General features: G+C 35.8%; 1 protein-coding gene across 31 annotated transcripts in view; it reads right to left on the reverse strand.

Moving 5' to 3' along the window:
• Positions 1–21,097, reverse strand: part of Epb41l2 (erythrocyte membrane protein band 4.1 like 2) — a 193,626-nt gene that overhangs the window by 29,362 nt on the left and 143,167 nt on the right. For 4 of the 31 annotated variants that reach the window (XM_048798299.1, XM_048798295.1, XM_048798287.1 and 1 more), the window contains exons 12-18: positions 16,942–17,114; positions 11,018–11,164; positions 9,167–9,268; positions 5,126–5,296; positions 2,997–3,050; positions 2,235–2,798; positions 273–395 (exon numbers count right to left, since the gene is read on the reverse strand). In XM_048798299.1, the coding sequence (XP_048654256.1) occupies positions 273–395; positions 2,235–2,798; positions 2,997–3,050; positions 5,126–5,296; positions 9,167–9,268; positions 11,018–11,164; positions 16,942–17,114 (1,334 nt within the window). Of the gene's footprint in view, positions 1–272; positions 396–2,234; positions 2,799–2,996; positions 3,051–5,125; positions 5,297–9,166; positions 9,269–11,017; positions 11,165–13,562; positions 15,773–16,941; positions 17,115–21,097 lie in introns of those variants that run through there. The other 27 variants (XR_007345684.1, XM_048798313.1, XM_048798346.1 and 24 more) reach the window with 27 other exon arrangements.

Genomic DNA, 21,097 nt, shown 5'->3' on the forward strand with positions numbered 1-21,097 from the left:
ATTTTTGGACAGAAGCCAGAAATGCCTTACAATAATACATATGAAATCCACACTGCTTATTCTAAATAAATATACTGGGTCGCCAATTTGATTGCAGCTCTCTGTCTCAATCTGAGAGCCACATAGCAATGTTGTTGGGGGAGCAGTTATAAAATGGAGACGTGAAAAGCTAAGTCAACGTCAGGAACATGTAAACGACAAGACACTGAAAACAGAAATAGACATACTAAGTAAAGAAGAACTCAAACAGTCCAAGTCTTGAGCTTTTGTACCTGTGGAGACTCATATGTGATGGTTTTGGTCTCAGTTTGGACAATAGGGACTTCCTTGGTGGAGATTTCTGTCCTTTGTGAGGCATCAGAAATTGTTACCATCTCTGTTTTTACCACTGGTGGCTGAGGTGGAAAAGGAAGGGAAAAATAAATTCTAGAGGTAATAAAGTAAAAGAACTTAAAGGAACCTTCAAAAATAAATTGTTTAAGAAACATCCAAACATACACTCATGCACAAAGGAAAAAAAAAGAGTAAAATAACATAAAACAAACAAAAGATATGAAAGAAAAGCTTTCCTTCAAATATATCATATACACACATACACATATGTTGGTATGTGTATATGTGTGCATATATAAAAAATAAGCTAACATGATAACTCCTTAAATCATGTTATTCTTCAAATTATGATGGCCCTTAACTACTACACTGTTATACGTATATTCTTTACTTTGGAAAAGTAATGATAATATTGAAAAAAGTTTGAAAATGACTCAAAGTGAAATAATCTTGATTGCTACAGCAATTTAAAGCATCACAGGGTTTATGTGAAGTCTTATTGTTTTTAATTAGCATGCCAACTAGGTAGACAAAGATGTGCTCTTCTCCCCAAAAGACACCATTTTCAGAAAGGATATCTTCAAGAGTGATTGTTTCATTTGTCATAGCCTAAAATTTGCAGTGTTCCTTCTGTATTACATGTTAAAATGTTATGTCTAAAATTTCTCTATTAATGTTATAGTAACACTTTAAACAATTTCAAACATGAAAGTAGAGGTTCAACGGTCTTTTAACAGTGTACTCTGTTGAGTACATTGTACTCAGTACAATGTCAGGCTATGATACTACTACTAAAATACTACAGTACTTTCTCTGAGAGAAAATTCCCAACAGGTATAATTATTTAAAGAGAAACAACCATATATCAAATGCAGAAAATAATCAAAGACTCTTAAAACATCTTCTCTGACGAGAAACACAAAGTTTAAAAGTGACATAGTAAAAATCCATTTAATCATTTCAAAACAGTCACTTCAAGATTTTTCTACCCATCAGAGTGAATATGAATAAATCCCTATACCGTGGGCATTTTAGAATTGAGAAGCATTTCCATGGAAGTAAACCCTCCCTCAGCCTAACTCATTGCATCTAATGACCAAGAGTTGATCGAAGTGGACTTTGGAAAGTTTTCTTTCTTAAAGAGAAAAGAAGAACACTCATATCCAATGTAGATAATTCACAAAACATATAATCAATTTGCAAAGAGCTAATATAAGGACAGAACGAGAAGAGAAGGGTTCCCTCCTTCTACTACTGAACAGTTTCGCCTCTGGCTGCCTAGAAGGAAGGAAAAAGCTCTTAACCAAACCATACAATCCCTGGAATCTAAAAACAGAAATCACAGCAGCATTCAAGAAATACTGTTCTCATCACTGCAGGATGCTGCACTCAGAGCATCACAGTAATCAGAGCCTGCCGTCAGTTCTAAAAACCTTTAGTTCAAGAGCAAGAATGAGTCCAAAAGTCAAATCCAATCTGGCGACAGGAACATACACACTCACATTGACCATTTTCTCAACATTACAAATACATTTTTCTAATTAAACCAATGGGGGAAAAGGCATTTAGTTTGAGGAAGCAGTGCAAATAAAGACAAAACAGTTCAGAGCATTCCAAACATGCAAAGAAAATTTAAATATGCAATGGCAAGGAAAAAATGATGAGGTGACTGTAGGAAAGTTTACCCTACAGGTGATCCAGTGGCAGTAGAGAAGCTAGAAACCATGAACTGAGCTGGCAGAAAATCTACAAGCATTGCTTTCCCCCTTCTTCCCGTGAGAGAAAAATTCTTGTTGAAAAAAATGAAGAAGAATTGGGAAGACAGGCGAAGAAGAAAGGCAGGTGTTTCCCACCTGAGAAATAGCTCTATAGCTTAGCTCCCGCTTGGAACTCCCATTTACCTCTGAACAACAAATAATTTGTGGCAAAACATCAATGTCAACATGAGACACCTCTCCGTTAACTTTATGTTGCTCTTCCTCTGTTTCTTCTCCCATGTCTTGCTTAACCGTGCCTTCGTTTATACTCTTCTCTGCAGGTATCTTTTGGGCAACTACATTTTCCTGGGCCACTGTTTCTACTGTGATTACACTGGCACCTGCTTGTCTGCCCGGGCTGGCTTCAGGCACTGCTTCCTCCCTCTCTACTACCTTGGCTGCTCCGCTGGGCTCTTCCTCCGTCTCTTCTTCATACTCCTCCTGCTCTTCCCTTAGGGTGCCCTCGGTCACATGGTGGTGGGGCCGGTACTCTCCCACATCTTCCTCCTCACTCTCACTGCTGCTGCTGCTCTCAGAAGACAGGGAGGTGGAGTCTTTTTGTGTCACAGGCTCCACCTTACGAATCTCCCCAGGACCACTCCCAGGTGATATCTCTTTACCATTCATTTCTTCTGTGATTACTCTTTCGTCTTTCCCAACCTCTGCCTGCTTCTTCTCCTCCACTACATTCAGAGTCTCATGTGAACTCTGTACGAAAAAAAAGATGGATGAGGGAAAACAAAAATATATGAATAAATAAAAACAATGGAAATCCAAATTAAGTGATGGCAGATTCATGTCATGGAGAAAAACAAAGATGATTATGATGGCTGACTGAAAGGGAAGAGGGGAAAACGTGAGGGGATGAGGTGTCAGGCAATGTGTTAACATGGAAAAGGGGAGAACCTTAACAGCATCCCTGGCTCCAGTGCAAGGACCTTCTGACGCAGGAGCACGTGTCTGCGGAACAAAAAGCAACCAAGGACACAAATCAATAAGGAGTTACCTCAACAACCGCCAAAACAGACATCTGACACCACAACACTGAACAGCAAGAATGAACATCTACGAAAAACTCTGCTCAAGGTCACACAGGACAGTCAAGACAAATGCCTAAAAGCATATAAAAACGAACAAAAACAGCCAGCATTCTCCCAAGAAACAAAATTCTTTTATTTATAATTTATACCTACAAGTACCACTTATGTAAAATGTCATATGTATACACACACACACACACGTGTGTGTGTGTGTGCGTGCGTGTGTATAAAAGCTTACTGAGCACTTAAAGGAATATGTGAAACTCAACAGTTTGGGCTTTAATCAGACTCTAGAACCCAGGCTGGAACCTTGACTCCTCAATAAACATAGCATTCAAGGAAATGGTACCTATAATTATTTGCTGATACTTTTAAAAAATAGCTTTACTGGCAAAATTATAGCTGGCTTCAGATAGCTATCAAAATAAAAATGTTCATTTCAAAGACTGTCAATAACATCCCAATTTGTATTATAGATTAGCAAATATTACACATGAGGGCAGATGTCAATGATAGCCCCAAGTGCTTTCTCTCAGGATTTAGTTCCTTCACTAGCATCTTTGCAATCTGAAATGGATCGACTTTATTATTGGAGAGGTTCATTCCTATTCCCTAGAGACATGATCTTCTTGGGAGTAAATTAATTTATTATATTTGAGTAATACAATATCTAAATGTTTGACAAATACTTGTCAACTGAACATATTAATATTGTATTTCATTACATAATTGTTGCCACTACATTAATGGTATTCACAAGTATTCTATGAATACTAATTTTACACCAAAGACAATTCAATAATAAATAATTTTAAGCAATGCCAGCACAATTAAAAAATAAAACAGCTTCATATAATGGTTGCATCCTACTTGTTTTGGTAAAAAACAAAAATGTTTGGCATAAAATTTGCAACAATTATGCAGTGAAATAGGGTAGTAAAAATTACTGTGCTGTGGTATTATTTACTAGGGTAAAAACTTTTCTTTCTTAAACAGGAATTCATTTTAAAGCTTCAAATTTCCTTACATTCTTCTTCTTTTTTTGATTGTGTGCCTCTGAACCCTCTGGACATTGTTGTGAAGCTGCCAAGGCTAACTGTGGTAACAGATATCGGGATTTCACACTCATCTGCCCCAGCAACATGGACAACCAGAGCTAAAGGTGCTCAAATGGCACACTTGTCCACAGCATCTTTCAACATATACTCACAAGCTCTTTTTGATCTGTTCTGTTACTTTTAAATGTCTGGTAAGGTTATATTTGAGTTGCTCAAAATTCATACCATATAAATCATTTGACCAACAGAACAAAGATAATCATCCTTCCAGTTTTACTGAAAACCAGGAGGTTTCACACATTAAATGGAAAAATACTCTGAAATTATTTTTATAAGCAGGTAACACTTAACTGTAACTACTTATAAATTCCTGTATAAATAAAGATATCAAGTGATCAGAATACTTCTAAATCAGACATTTAATGATTACTACAAGTAAATGAATTATTCTTACTATTTATTAGTTAACTCAAATGGCTAGATACGTTCTGCTCAAATTCAGAGAACCCCTTAGGGTCATTCAAAAACAATGACTTCACTGATACGGCAGGCACTTCAAGTTTTTTTTTCATATAAACAGAATTTTAAAAATGAACCTCAGAAGATGCCCAAGATTTGGATTTGAAAACTTGAATTCTCCTTAGTTGAGGCTTTCCTTCTACTTAACACCTCAGGCTCCAGGCCATCATAGTTTAAGTGATTCCCTGAATTTAGGCAGAATTTTTGTTTCTGTTTTCGACCAAAAGTATCAGTAGAAACATCCAATCTATTTCTTTTCCTAATATCCAAACTCAGTCACTGTTCCTTGAATGTTTCTCCCAGAGAGTTTTAATTTCACCAGTGAAAGCACTGGAGGGAAGGAGGCCTGAATATTCAAAAAATTAAAATCACTCTCATATGTGGCTTTTAGTAACAGGGGAAACAAAGTAAAATGCACCTCTGGCAAGTGTGAGAAGGGCGAGGAGGAAAGCTTTTCTCTAGGAGGTGCATTAGGGTTCACAAGAGCGCCCTCTGCTGTCCAAGTGGTGGCTGAAAGGAAGGTGGCTTTCATGCTATCAGAAAAGCCCTTTCCACTAAACAAAATTGATGTTATCTCCTCTTCTAGGCTCTAGAGAGGTCAGAAAAGGAAGAGCAAAGAATTAACAATACATCAGAACAGACAGCAGTGACCTATTGGAAAAAAGGAAAGGTTACACAAGAAAGAATAATAGAACAGCATAAACTGAGAGAAAAGAATTTTGAAGATTCTACAGCAGTATATGGAGGTATGTCTGAACACAAGCTTTTCCACCTTGCTTAAAAATCTTTGGTAACTGTAACCTACAGAAATCAGCTAAAACTTGGTTAATTGCTGAATCTTTATCACAAACAGCACAACCTACCTACCTACCAAATACTATTGCACATGTCCTGGGTACTCCCTCAGTCTCTCTGCACAGAATGGCCTCTTCAGTAGCTCCTACACCTGAGATTTGTCTTATACTACAGCATGGGTCACCTCCCATCCCCACACCCAAAGCCCTCCCCTATGCATTGAAGCCTTTCAGATTTTGCCACTAACAGGCCATATTTTGTGTGAGGCATTCATTCCCCAATCATCTAGCTCCTATGATCACTTCTCCTCTGCACATGATTTTGTGCAACATTCTTAACAGCAACCCACAGTAATTCTCCCAGGCATGCTAAGTATTCTACACAATAAAAAGATTGTCTTTTAAAAAAAAATTAGCTAAAAGCAACAGGAAATGGAAAAATTTTAAATAAGACAAACCCAGGTCTGAAAACTCGGTGAGCAATGTGAAAATTATTGGTTCCTGAAAAATTAAAGCAAATTTTAACTTTCACATTTTTGTTCCTTAAACAATGGTTGCTAACCTTCCTGAAAGAACAACAGGAAAGCTGGGTACTGTTCTTAGAATCTTGGAATGTCACTAAAAAGAATCACCATGAAGAGGCTGGGATTGTGGCTCAGCAGTAGAGTGCTCACCTAGCATGTGCAAGGCACTGGGTTCAATCCTCAGCACCACATATAAATAAATTAAAGTATTGTGTCCAACTACAACTAAAAAAATATTTTTTAAAAAAGAATCACCATGAAGTGTCAGAGGAATAAGACAATTCTTAATAAATCCCACTCTTCAGATATATTTTTTAAAATATATAAATAAATGCATGAGATTAATGAGACATCCCTTCAGACAGTAAACAAAGAGGGATGAGGAAGGGAATATGGTAAATGCTTGTAATACTCAGGAAAAAAAAAAAGCTTCTAGACTAATTCAGTTCAATTATAATCCCAATGATGACACCATCTCTAGGGGTAAGGGTGGAGTAAAAAGGGAGTCCTTCCCAATAAGAGAATACTGGGGAATTTAAATAAGTGTCACACATTTAATTATTCAATAAAATACCTTCAAAGCATCTGAAAACTACTGTCTAGATAATCTCTGTTAGACTCATGAAAATACTTTGTACACATTGTCATAATTCTCATAATTCTTAAGAGGATACACAATTGACTTATTTATCCATTGAGGACTAAATGACTTGGTTTCCAATTTTTTGTTCTATTCTCAAAATCATTCACTTTCAAACCAAAACCATTTTAAAAGTTCAGTGCACCTATTTTTTTAAAAGAAATTATTACTGCTTATAAAAACCTATAAAACCGATACATAAGAATTTGGAAAATTTGGTCAAATTATATACTTGCACATAATCTTTGATTTTGCGCTTCAATATGGAATATAATTCAAAGATAAACAAGAAACTTTGCAAAATCCTTAGCAAAAAGAAAATACAGATATGAGGACCGAAATTAAAAATGTATTCTGAGGAAACAGGGGTTGCGAGGAGGGGGGAACAGAGGAAGTACTGGGAGTAACACTGGCCAAATTATATTGTCATACTGTGTGCATGCATGAATATTTAACAAATCCCATCAGTATGTACAACTACAATGTACCAATTTAAAAAAGCTAGAAAAAAAGGAATTGTTAAAGTCAAAACACTGCAGTATACTCAACTGCTCACATACTTTGAGTTAATAGTAGTACGTTATTTCAGGAAAAAAAAAACATATGCATGTATTTAATGTATTTCTGGGGTAAATAAATGAATATAGTTAGAACAATCTACATGCATGGCAAATAAGTATGTATTTTTTTCACATGTATTGGAGAGGAAAAGTACAGAAAAAGTTGTAACTTCAAATGCAGATAAGCTGAATAGGGGCTTTTCCTGATTTAAATTTCACATAACTTCATTTTACTATAACATTTATAAGACATTTCATATTGTACATTTGAGGTGGGGTACCAGGAATTTTGAACTCAAGGGCACTCAACCACTGAGCCACAGCCACAGCCACAGCCACACCTCGCTGTGGCTGTGGCTGGCTTTGAACTCACTATCCTCCTGCCTCAGCCTCCCAAGCCACTGGGATTATAAGTGTGCACCACCACGCCCAGCTATGTTGTACATTTCTAAAACATGAGATCCAGAAAAAATCAAAATCCCAGTTTCCTACTGCAGAAATCCAAAGACATCACTCTACATTGGATCAAATGATGCCATTCGGCCTGCTTATGGAAGACAGATGTTTACAAATATTTTTAAAAGCATGTAATATTAAAGTCCTTATTATATACATACTGTCTAACTGGCTTTGGATCTCAAGCTAAACGAGAGAGAGAGAGAGAGAGAGAGAGAAAAACACGTACCACTTGCTTTGGGTTTATAACATTACGTTTCTCATTTGCAGAGTTCCAGAAATTATTTCACCTCACCTGGACCTCAAAGTCCTTAAGGGAATTTTCGTATCGTTTCCTTCCTTTCCCACTCTTTACTGTACATCTAATGATTACTCTCTAGTGATTAACAAAATCTACTTTACAGAAGGGAAATATTTTATTACTGATCTCTTCTCTCATTCACATCCCTTATAATCCATTTCTTATCCAGTGCCAGAAGGATTTCTGTTTGACACATAGGAAATTATCTCAAGACTCACCTTAAAAAAATCTCCAATGGCTTCCCATCATTCCTATAACATAATTCTAAACCATAAATATAATTTTTAAGACCCTGACATGATGTGTGGGTCCGACTTCTTTGGCCTTTACCTTCCTTTGTGCTCAGCCTTATTCAACGAGTTCCTGCCTTAAGGTGTTACATTTGTTCTTCCCTACAAATGGAAAAGTCTTGACATGTCCACTTCCTTGTCATCAGCAAGGTCTCAACTCAATTAACATGTCCTCCTGACCACAATGGTAAAGCAGCTTCCTTATCCCCTTTCTAACACAGCACTGTATTTTATCTTCTTAACAGTTACTTCTTAGTACCTGAAATTCTTTTTACTAATATACTTGTCTGCTGTCTAGCTCCACCACTAGACTCTGAACTTCCCAGGCCGACCAGATGAGTAAGCATGATCAATATAATTAGAAGAGAGAATATAAAAGTGCTGGAAAACAACTTCCTCATTAATATCAGGCATTTCATATAAATGGGAGCAAGAGAGAGATAAGAAAGGCTGCTATGATGCAAAGTCTTTTTTCCCACTAAAAGTCTTAAAAGTAAAATGCAGGTTTTCATATGTGATTAGTGAACTAGTAACCTAATGCACATATAATTTGTTATTTTAACAGAACCACAGTGTGCATAAGAGTTATACAGTGCATTTTCACATGAAATTATAGTTTCCCAACTGTCAGCCACATACATCAAACTAGGGATCATTTTATCAGCTAAACTGGTTGTTATTTCTTCATGTCAAATTGTGAATTTTCAAGTAAAGGGCTTATGCACCTCCCTGATGATTCTATGCTTCTAAATATGAGGAATCAGTTTTAATCAAAAACTTATTTGAAAAAAATTAAGGTTGATACGTAAGAAAAAGGAAATATCTATGGATGTGGACAGAATAAATGGAAAGGGGCAAAAAGCAAGAGTAGATCCAAGGATGCAAGGTGAACACCTTGTCCGCCTCCTGAGCTTTATCTTCAACTGTCCGTGTTGCTGCCATCAGGTACTTCTCCTTCATGGACAAAATATCCTTGAACAGATGGTCTCCTTTTCTCTAATGTTTTAAACAATAGACACAATCAACAAATAAGACACATACATTACACCTATAGCAACACAAACATAAAACAACTGTGTGAGTCAGTGGAACAAGTCAGTGGCACATAAGGAAGGCTTTTAGCATGTCATCAGACACTTTCTCCAGAAAACTCTAGAGCAGACTGCTAAAACTGATATTATCTCTAGGAAATCTGAAAATAAAAATTTAGGTGGTATCTACCCTATCATATATGGTGTTTTAAATCTTGATATTTTCAAAAGTTTTGTTCTTCAGTTCCGCAATTATTTTTGCCAATCTGTTTTTAAAGTACTATTTTCCTTTCAACATCACAAACTTTGGTTTTATTCCTAAGTCTTTGATCCATTTTGAGTTGAGTTTTGTGTATGTTGAGAGATAGGGGTTTAATTTCATTTTGTTGCATATGGATTTCCAGTTTTCACAGCACCATTGTTGAAGAGGCTATCTTTTCTCCAGTGCATGTTTTTGGCACCTTTGTCCAATATAAGATAATTATAATTTTGTGGGTTAGTCTCTGTGTCCTCTGGTCTACAACTCCGTTTTGGTGCCAATACCATGTTGTTTTTGTTACTATTGCTCTGTAGTCTAGATAGGGCAGAAGGGTTGGAGGAGAAGAGAGGGGGCATGGGGTTATAAATGATGGTGGAATGTGATGATCATTATTATCCAAAGTACACATATGAAGACACAAATTGGTGTGAATATACTTTGTATACAACCAGAGATATGAAAAATTGTGCTCTATATGTGTAATAAGAATTGTAATGCATTCCACTGTCATAAATAAATTTTTTAAATGTCACAAACTTTGAAACTTAGGGCAACCAACAGCTTGGCTTTTTAAGGAAAGGTGAATAAAAATAGCATTAGAATATCTAAATTAAATGTCTACAATTTGACAACATCAAGCCACACTAGACACTGAAAGTAGAAATTGCAGATAAGATCTTTGTACAATTTTTAAAACTGCAGAATAAAGAGTATGATCACTGTCTCAAGTATGATGAGCCCATTGAAGTTCCTGGTCAACCACAGGAAGGATTTGGGATCATCAGAGAGAAAGAGAGATACATAGGAATAAAGAGAGAGAAACATTTGAAGAATATATTCTACAGGTATTATATTTGTGGTGAAGAAAAGTAAACTATAGAAAGAAAAAATAATAAGTGTGAAAAGACATTATGACTAAAAATGTTTTAAAAATGATATTTATTCTATATACATCATTACTGGGAAGTTTGAATATTAAGTTATATCATATAAAACATTCAACAGGACTCAAGTCTTTAAATGTAAGTTTTAACTTATTATCCTCATGGCAATGACCTTAGAACATTATAAATATAATCCACATTCCTTTAGATATTAATTATTTACTTGTTAATTTCCTTATTTCAGAAGCAATAACTAAGTAGCTTATTAAATACAATATTATGCTATGTTGTCCTGTATAAGTATATATTTGTATTAGCTTACTTGAATAAAATAGTAAAATTACTCTGAAATATTTCAAAGGCATTTTGAAACTCGTAATTTACCTAAGAACTAGGCCAATAAATATTACATTGTTAATAAATATTTAGTATTTTAAAAAATTGTTAGCAATATAAAAAAATTAAATGGGAACAATTTGTAATTTCTGATGATCAACATACAAGATTAACATCCTAAACTTTACTGAACAGTGGAGCGAGATATATAGCCAACAAACAGCTAGTGACATACCCCTTGTGTCTGTAGGGACAGAGGTGTGATACGTCGTTTTTCCCATTCATTAGGGCGCGGCTCAGGTGTGGATTCCATAAAATTGCGCTTGAGTTCACTAATGCTAGCCTGATGTTTCAGTATGTCCTCCTGGGCCTTATCCAGGTCCTAGCAATATGTAACGTGACAAAGGGGGGGAAATCCAAAAGGGAAAAACCCAGTAGGACAAAAATAAAAAAATAAAACCAAAAAAAATAAGACAAAGCACACTTATGATTAAAAAAAAAAAAAAAAAACATAGTAAAGCAAGAAAAATGCCAAGTCTCAAAAGCCATAAAACCACCTATTGATAATCCTAATGAGTTCATCAAAATTTGGAAATAAAGCCAATGTATATCTTTATGACTCATTTTAAAGATTCTAATTTATTCTATTTAAAATATTTTTAAAAATAATTATTTACAGTTATTAGAAGGAAGCCATGGAACTGATCACCAAAATGGCTAATAATCCTTCTGTTCTTGAATTTGAATTGCAGTCTATGACTTTGTTCCTGCAAATCTACCTTTCTACTATTAAAATTGAATTCTGTGAATGCAGTAAGTCAAGCACAAAACAGAGAAAAGTAGATTCAGAAGCACACTTAGCCTGAAGGGAAAGCCAGTCCAGAATCATCAAAAAAAAAAAAAAGGAAAAAACCAAAGGTTGACTTATGTCAGAAAATTCCAATAGTGCTTTTAATCCTTATGGAATAAATAAAAAATACCTCTTCTAGAGGTTGATTCTGTTTGGGATCCCTATAATAATGAGCCTCATTCTGGTCTCATGACATGCAGAGCACAAACATAGGGCTCAGATGCCTCACACACCAAACAAAGATGCAAGAAAAACTACCAGGTCAATTTTCATGATTAATGGAAAGACTGGCTCTGGTAAATAGTACATGTGGTAATTCATGTTCAGGAAATGATTGTAACTGAATTTAAATGTTTTCACACATTTCAAAAATCACAGGGCCGCCTGCAGATTATAGTTTTCATCCCACTCCCAAAGGAACAGGTCATGCATTTGATAAAATTAGATAATCCATATGCATGCACAAGCATACTAGCTAATCTATGAGCTTCTATAGCCATTTGCAAAAACTCATAAAAATCTAAAAATCTTTGCATGGCATGAGAAAATGACTGTGGCTTGAGATCAGGCACATTTCTTGCGTTTGTTCAAAGCAATGTTACTTATTATACTTTATAGCATTTTAGTAAATTAAGCAAAAAAAAATACATTTCCAATAGTTATCAAAGCTGCCAGAAGCAACCAGATTAGTCAGATTACTAAGAAATGCAGTTCTCCACTGAATTCACTGCCACTCACTATCTACAAAAATAAAAACAAACCTGTTCTCATGTGACACGGGGAACATATTTTACATTTCTAATTGGGTAGTTAATTTTTTTGTTTCTCTTTGTCTCTTTTCTCCCTATCATTTGCTCTTTCTAATCAAAACAATTCAATCAGTATATTCGCAAACAGAATACTTTAAGTGNGGGGGGGGGGGGGGGGGAGGCAAATAAATGTAAGTGTATCAATCAGCAAGCACCAGAAATGACCCAGAATTTGAAAGCTCTAAGACTTTAAAATAAAAGAGGAATAAAAATCTTAAGAACTTAACACCACAACGAACAAAACTCAAATAAGCGCTGAAAATACATTCCAATACCACCCCAACAGTAATAATGGCAGGCAGCAGCCACCAGATATTTAACTTCAGGGAAAAACAGCCACCTCCTCCAGATGTGTTTCTTCTTCTTCCATCTTCGCCTGGAAAGGCACATAGCAAGCAGCCAGAAAGAAGGGGAGCATTAGGGGGAACTCTGCCATCAGTGCAGAGAAGCTATGTTCAAACGTAAATGGCAAAGCAGCATTACCAACCTTCTCTGTATGGCCCTCAAGATGCAGAATATTAAGCCACTCTGGTCTTTCGTCACCTACAGTGCTGTACAAATGATGGAAATGATCCTTTGCAAAGTGGAATGGAGAATGGAAGCTTCACTCTTTCTCCGTCCCTAGATTATACTCTGCTTTTGAATTTTTTTTTTTAACTCAGGAATGAAAATATCAGAGTGCAAATATGGCATAATTCAATCTGCTGTGCTCTGACATGTCTGAATCAACTAGAGAGGAAACCGGTATAATGACATAAATCTTGTCTTTTGCCTTATATTGGTTATATATTTTACATCATCATACCTTATACTGTCACTAATTTTTTTAGATATGGATTTCTTTCCTTGGGGGCAAATGATTTATTTAGCTACTCTCATATTAGGATGGTATTTAAAATATACTTTGAAATATAGTCACTCTTCTTAAATAAAATTCTTTAATCAAGAATACTTTTTTAGCTGGAGACGGTAGCTCATGCCTGTAACCCCAGCAACTTGAGAGGCCGAGGCAGGAGGATCCCAAATTCAAAGCCAGCCTCAGCAATTTGGCAAGGCCCTAAGCAACTCAGCGAGACCCTGTCTCAAAATAAAATACAAAAAAGGGCTGAGGATGTGTCTCAGTGGTTAACTGCCCCTGGGATCAATCCCTGGTACCAAAAAATAATGAAATAAGAATTAAAATAAAAGGGTTGGGGATGAGGTTTAGTGGTTAAGCATCCCTGCATTCAATCCTCCCGGATCCAAAAAAGCCCTTTTTCATTGCTGGACATTTCTCAACATCTAATGATCCCCCCACCGCACCCCCAAAATAAATCTGGAAGATTAACATAAATCTGAGTGAATTCTGACCCCAGGAAAAGAATGGCAAAAAAGAAAAATATTAATCTGATACTAAAGGAAATAATCTTTACAGGTTAATTCATACCATATATTCTTTTCCTTCTTTGCTGGGATGATGGTGTCAAAATGCTTACCTTTGTTTTTGGTAACTACTCACAGTATTTTTGAGAGGTAAGCAGGGAGCTCAGAGTCTTTTTTATCAGAAGTGAAAAATGAGACACAGCCATTCAACAATCTGTTAAGAACTATTTTCCAGTTCCTTGGTTAGCACTTAATTCTCTACAATGCTATCTTTGGTGTTTCCCATGTAAATTCAAAATTGTAGTTTCTCCTACCATGCATACTCACTACATTTCTTCACATTTCTCTTCAGGTTTTACTCCATGTGTTAACAGTATACACAGGATACTCTGAGATACTAATTCACCAGACCACATTTAGCAAAGTAAGTTAAAAAAAAAAAATACTGTACATGTTAACACCGACTGACTAATTAGTGCAGAGGTAGTATGCTTGAAAAAAAAGTTGCCTTATATAAGGGTAAAAATCCTCACACCAGACACCTAATTTTCAACAAGGGGCCTAATCTCAGTGCTACATGTCTAAACTCTCAAAAAGCCATATTTCATTTTTCACACACATTTGTTAAAAGTAACAGAATAATATCTTCCTTATAAAATACATGACCACTGACTCTTAATATAAATACATGATTTAGGGTTGGGAGAAAAAAAAAAATCCTAGCTAAAATTCATCTGGCTAGTCCCCAAATGCTATAATAAAAGGAGACAAGGAGTTTCTGAGATGAGACGTAACAAATGTCATGGGTAAAGGTTACTGATATAGCCTCACAAATGCAAGAACAAGCTTGGATTTTAAACAACAGAAACAATAATCCTAAGGAGTTCTATTAGTAAATGTCAATTACAGCTATGTCCACTGCATTCTAAGTTCTATTTTAAAATGAAAAGTTCCCATCTTAAAGGAACAGCATTAACATTTGTATGCAAAACAAACACACCTATGGAGATTAAGGACAATACAATTTTCCCTCTCTCCCACTACTTTTTTTAAAAATCTAGTATGATCTAGATGTTTACAAAATAATCCTATCACTTTGCCCTCAACTTAAAATTTGTGGGACCTGGCCAAAGAATATCAACGCAGAAGTGCCTACATTTATCTCTCATGCACTAAAACACTGTATGTATGAAAATGTGCAGCTGATATTATTTTGAGGGTAATCTGAAATTTATGCACATGTTTACACTCTATATTAGGAGGTGTGTAAGATGAAGTGTGGTTTGTTGACTTCACAAAATGAAGCTTATGGCGAAGTTCCAGCAACTGCTTCCTCTTCCTCTATTTTATCATTCAAATCAAGGTCATAAGAAGCATTCAAGGAGGTAGCTTTGGCCTCCAGATAGCAGAGGGCTAGAGCCAGAGGAAGCGAAAAGGTGAGAGAAAAAGGAACAGACTGAGAAGCAGAGAGCAACAGCCCAAAGATGAGGATAAGGGAAGGAATGAATGAAGGAGAAGTGATAGGAACATAGTGCTGAACATCAGGAGGGAGGAAGGAAACCCAGAGCTTAGGAAGGCTGGGGAAAGCAAGATATCCATCTTCATCAAGAAGAGAGGGGAAACCAGAGGGAAAACATTTGGAGAAGCTGAAGGAGAAGTAACCAAACTCAGAATTCTCTCGGTCACCTGCTTTAAGAGTCTTCTCGTGCAATGGAGGATAATCAGACTGAGCAGGGACTACAACAGGATCCAAGACAGAATCCAGTGTGGTAACCTCAGGGTCCCCCTGCTCTGATGTTTCACCTGTGGAAAGGAGCTCTAAACTGTCTAGTGTGACCTGGTCAGCCTCCCCAAAAGGGTCTTCCTCTGAAATGTCTGAAAGCAAGTCCACTTCAGGGACTGGCAACAGGCTTGGAGAAAAAGATGAAACACAACGGATGAGTGGTGAAGGTGGACACATGCAAGCAGTCTATTTTCAAAAACAAATCCATAATTGAATAAGAAATTACACAACACATACATTCAAAGGAAAAAATGAATGCAAGAGGGAAAGAGGAAAAAAGAAGAAATGGGTAATTAGTGAAAACTTTACTTTCAAGTAGGTTTTATATTAACAAAGTATAGTTAGAAGATGAATTAAATGATCCATTTTAAAGAGGAAATTGGACTACTTTTATTACATAAAACTTATAGGTATCAACTGATTTAATTATTATTTTCAAACTGATTGCAAGTAAATCCTATGAAACTCAAATCTGATTGCTGACAGACATTAAAAAATTAGCAAAATAAGCCAGCATAACCAGTCATTTGATGAAGATAAGCTTCCCTGAAATTTGAAAGAATACTTTCTTGTCTTTATGATACACAAGAAAAAATTTTTTAAAAAAACTAGATATGTCAAATTATTTAATAAATGGAACAGAAACTTGCTAAAATGCCATGCTCTTCTGTTTCACATGTAAGTAGTCACTCTCCTAAGGTGCCTCCTTATCATAATTATTTTTAAAAATTCTGATCATTTTCCAGCAGTTGAAAGTTATCTTGTGGGACACAATTTCTGTTATTTTTAACAAAATAATTTTTCAAGGTGATAGTCCCAAAACTTATAATAATGGAATACAAATGATTTGAGTCATCTACTACATGAAGCATTTGACCTCTGTGCTGGGCATTAGAGGTTACTGATGCAGGAATTCCTAAGGCACTTACAGATTATCATTGAAAAACACAAGATCACTTTGTGTATGTCTAGAAATTCAAGTCAACATAATTAATCAAGACAGAGGCTATATACTTTAAAATTACTTGGAACAAACCAAATATAATTTTCAAATCATCATAGCTTCTATAGGATGGTAATTCAATTAACAAGATTATTACAAAGCCAGAAAGACCAGTGAATTACTTACTTGCATTAATATAATTTACAATGCAATATTTTGCTTTCAACAACAACCAAAACATGGTTAGAAATCACAGTCACAACCAGCAGGAGCATACACATATTTGAAAACTGGGAATTTACAACAATATAGAACAATGATAATTTTAAAATATTTGATATCTGAAAATGAACCAGATAGCCTCTGGTCCACATACACATTTAAAACCATGTATTTTACTAATTTGCCATACCTTTCCTTCAATGAGTTGCAAATGTGGGGCTTTAGATGGGCTTCTGACATCCCTCCGGCTGTCCCTATCTTGTACCATGGCAGTGCTGACAACTCCTGGGCCATACGCTGAAATCCCCTCAGCAGGTCCAGGAAAATCCTTTATAAGACTTTGGTCCACAACACCAATTGGAGCTGGTAAAAAAAAAAAAAAAAATGATAATTTTGGATTACTGTAAGATATATAAAAGGTAAAGCTTTACGCAGAATATTTCCCTCTCAAATAAACAGGCAGCATACATACAACTAACAGAAATAAAAATACTGCTTGATCTCTGAAAATATCAGAATATAAAATAAGCTCATTTTTAAACTTTTACCAAAATCTAACAGTATTTTGAATTTACCCCACTGAACCACACAGGGTCTCATCAGATTTTTGAAGGATATGCTTCAACAATGGAATTGACCAGTAGGAGGAGCTCTCAGACCAGCTGAACTGAACCAGAGTCAAGGCAAAATGTCAGAAAAATGTAACCAATACTTTAATTCTCTTGGGTCTCTTTGGTCTCGTCTAGATTTATTTCTGAATCTACCTATCATAATAAATAATTATCTAATTATTAAAATGATTTGATATAATAAGTTTTAAGAAGTCGTTCACTAAGGAACCTTTACTTTGAGCACCAGAAGACAGTAAATGTTAAGAATTTAAATTCTGTTCATGTTAAATATTTATCATTATACTAACACTCCTCTCCTGTTCGTCTCAACCTAACCTACAGCAAATCTAATACACAGATAAAACCACCACTGCCCCAGCAAACCCAGACTTTATGTGCCCCCTTCATCTCTCCCAAAGTTAGGCAAAAACATGTATTAAGTTCAAAGTTTTTATCACACTGCACATCAACCCAAGAAACTTCAACAAGGCAAAATGAGTAGCAGGTGATCATCTCTATCTTTAGCTCCCTCCCAAATATGACTTCCCATGAGGTCCTTTCACTTATATAAAAAGTGCTTTACTGATACCATGCGGTTTGCTCTGGTTCCTTGTCCCAGAGGAAGCCCAATAACACACAAAAACCCCTGATGCTGCAAGTACTTGAAGAATAGTGCTTGACCATCTTGAACTTGGAAGTCATCAGTACTATGAATCTATGTATCACAGTCTACACACCCTCACCACTGCTCACCTGCTCTGTCTAAAATTTGCATCTTCCTTTGCATCTTTCATCAAATGCTACTCACACTTGTACCCATTTGCTCAAGCCAGGAACCTAGAAGTCTTCTAGGAATCTTCCTTTATTTCTGAACACAGCAGGCCCAACAGCGTCCTTAAACATATTTCTAAATGTAGCAGTTCTTCCCACTTCTATTTCTAACATCTCATCTTTTAAGACTTTTTGAGCCCATAAGTACTCATACTTTTGAAAGCCTACACCAAATCATCAAATTATTAAAATGCACTCATATTTTATATCACATATGCTTATTTTCCAGAGGTTGTTTTTAAACTTTTGACAAGATTTTACTAATTTTCTCTTAGAAAATATATGGCTGTGCATGATCTCTTATGATTATAATTTCTTTTTTGGGGAGAGGGAGTACTGGGGATAGAACTCAGGGGCACTCAACCACTGAGCCATATCCCCAGCTCTATTTGTATTTTATTTAGAGACAGGGTCTCACTGAGTTGCTTAGGGCCTTGCTAAACTGCTGAGGCTGGCTTTGAACTTGTGATCCTCTTTAGTCTCCCGAGTTTCTGGGATTACAGGTGTGAGGCACCACACACAGTTGATTAAGATTTCTAAGCACCAATGAGAGTCAGGAATTACTGTAAAATGTGAAAATGTGACTTAGAAATGGTGTCAAATGGAAATGTTACTGAAATATGAATGAATGCCTTTTAAACAATTTCAGGTTGCAGTTTTCTTTTTGTATTTAGGAGCCAAAAATTTTTTCAGGTTTTTAACACTTTTGTAGAACTTGAGAAGCTTTGTAGGCCGAGGCACTGAGCCTAAACTGCAGTGTGGCATAGCTAACTGGACTACTTCCATTCAGAGTAAGAGCAACATCACTCTCATTTGGACTATTCCTAACCAGCATGCTTACCTCCTGTCTCCATCCTAATTGTTTTCTTCTACCAAATGATTTTTTTGAAAAATAAAAATCATTTTCTTCTGTGCTCCATACCCTTCAATGGTTTCCAAGAGCACGTAGAATAAAATCCACATTCTTTATCATGGTCTGCAAGGACCTGCATGGCCAGACCACAACCCACCTCTCCAGGCACTTACTAACCTTTGATTAGGCTTGCATTCTTTTTGTTTCTGGAATGCTCTCCCTCACCTTGTAATCTTCAGTCCTGCCACTTCTGCTACCTAGAATGGTTTAGCATCTCCCCCTTTCTCTTGGCTGCCTCCCTCTCATCCTTCAAATTCTAAGTGAACTGGTTCTTCCTCCAATAGGCTTTCCTTCCCTGATGACTCTATGTAAGTAGTGACCCTGCTTATTATATTTTCCACTTTCAGAAAATCAGTGGCTCCCCCAAATACATCTTGGTTGTTAGTGCTCTTACATGAATGATTTGCTTCCTTTTAGGTTTAATTTCCTAATCTCAGAAGAGTCTCACTGTTTTAAATTAAAACAGCTGTTCTAGACTGGTTTTTATTTTGTATTTGGTCTTCAGCTATCTCACTGATTTGTACTTTTCATATAATCACTAGAAGATTTAATCTGCCAAACTTTAAAGTAAAAGATTATTTATAAATCTAAATTATTCTAGCCTACTTCAAAAAGTAAGCTGAAAAAAAAGAAAATACAAAATATGTCAACAACAACAAAAGTTATACCGATGAAGATGGTGAAGAAAATATTCAGTACCAGGTTACAGACTAGTGTTGCTTTAGGGGAAAAAAAGGAGAACATAAGCCTTAACCAAAGAGTTTTCTGGCTGTCTAGTCATGTACTGGCATGAAAAGCCTCCTATTTTTCAAGATAACACAATAATCCTTTTGATGACTTGCCCATCTGATGAATTACAGTGTCCAAAACACAAAGGGAAAAATAATGGATTACTATGCCATGTTTGTAGCTTTTACTTGTAAAAATCATTGTTTTCAGATACAGCTTCCTACAACCCTCTGCACTAACTGCCCAAACAGATGGTGGGTTTCCCTGAGCATGGTTTATATACCTCAAAGAAAATATACTGGTTTATTGCTCTTTAAAAGTCTAACACTTGCAATATAAAAGTTAGAGAGACTCACAATTTAAAACAAAGGCTGAAGACAGACAGTGTTCTAGAAAGAGCAATGAGTTCTCTCAGGGCATTAAACAACAGTGATTGCATTTATTTAGCACTTGTATAAATTCTCTGTGGCAAGGGGAAAGACATGAGAAATATTTACATGAGCTGGCACATTTTCAGATTTACTTGGAAAAGTGCTCAGGTGTTGATTAATAATTCATTGAATTTAAATCACTACATTTGGAAATATAGACACTCATTTGAAGTACAGTTATGGTTCCCTTGCATTTTTTTGTGTGGTCTCATAAGATTTTACGAAGACTCTCTGGACTTAAGATCTAGTAACTATATATTAAAAAATTCTCACCAACAAATCCTGGGAAAGACCTGTGTCGGCCTGTATTTTCTAAATTTTTTTCTAGGAAAAGTAATTAAGGCCAGTGAGCATCAACACTTCACACTAAAGAGCATTTTTATCTGACTGCATATGTTTGGTTGGTCCATTTCACCTAATTATTTAAAATACAAATTATTCAAATTCATATTTTAGAAAAATACAAAGTATAATAATAAAAAAGGGAGTTTTACTAAACAACAATAGTAAATAATGTTTTTGAACTGCAAATTGCTATCAAATGTAAATGAAAACGTTGGAAAACTATTTCTTCTTTGGTAGAAAACTGACCATACCCATTTCCATTACACAGTAAAAATAAGTCCTTCATAAAGCATTCTAGTACAAACTTAACCATAGCTTTTTTAAAAATATAATTTTAGTTGTAGATGGACATAATAACTTTTTATTTATTCATTTTTTAATGAGGTGGTGAGATCAAACCCAGTGCCTCACACGTGCTGGCAAGTGCTCTACCACTGAGTACACACCCCCTATCCCTAACCTTAGGTGGGTTTTTTTTTTTTTTTT

The sequence above is a fragment of the Marmota marmota genome, unplaced genomic scaffold, assembly GCF_001458135.2.
Source record: "Marmota marmota marmota unplaced genomic scaffold, marMar, whole genome shotgun sequence".
In the NCBI taxonomy this organism is placed as follows: Eukaryota; Metazoa; Chordata; class Mammalia; order Rodentia; family Sciuridae; genus Marmota; species Marmota marmota.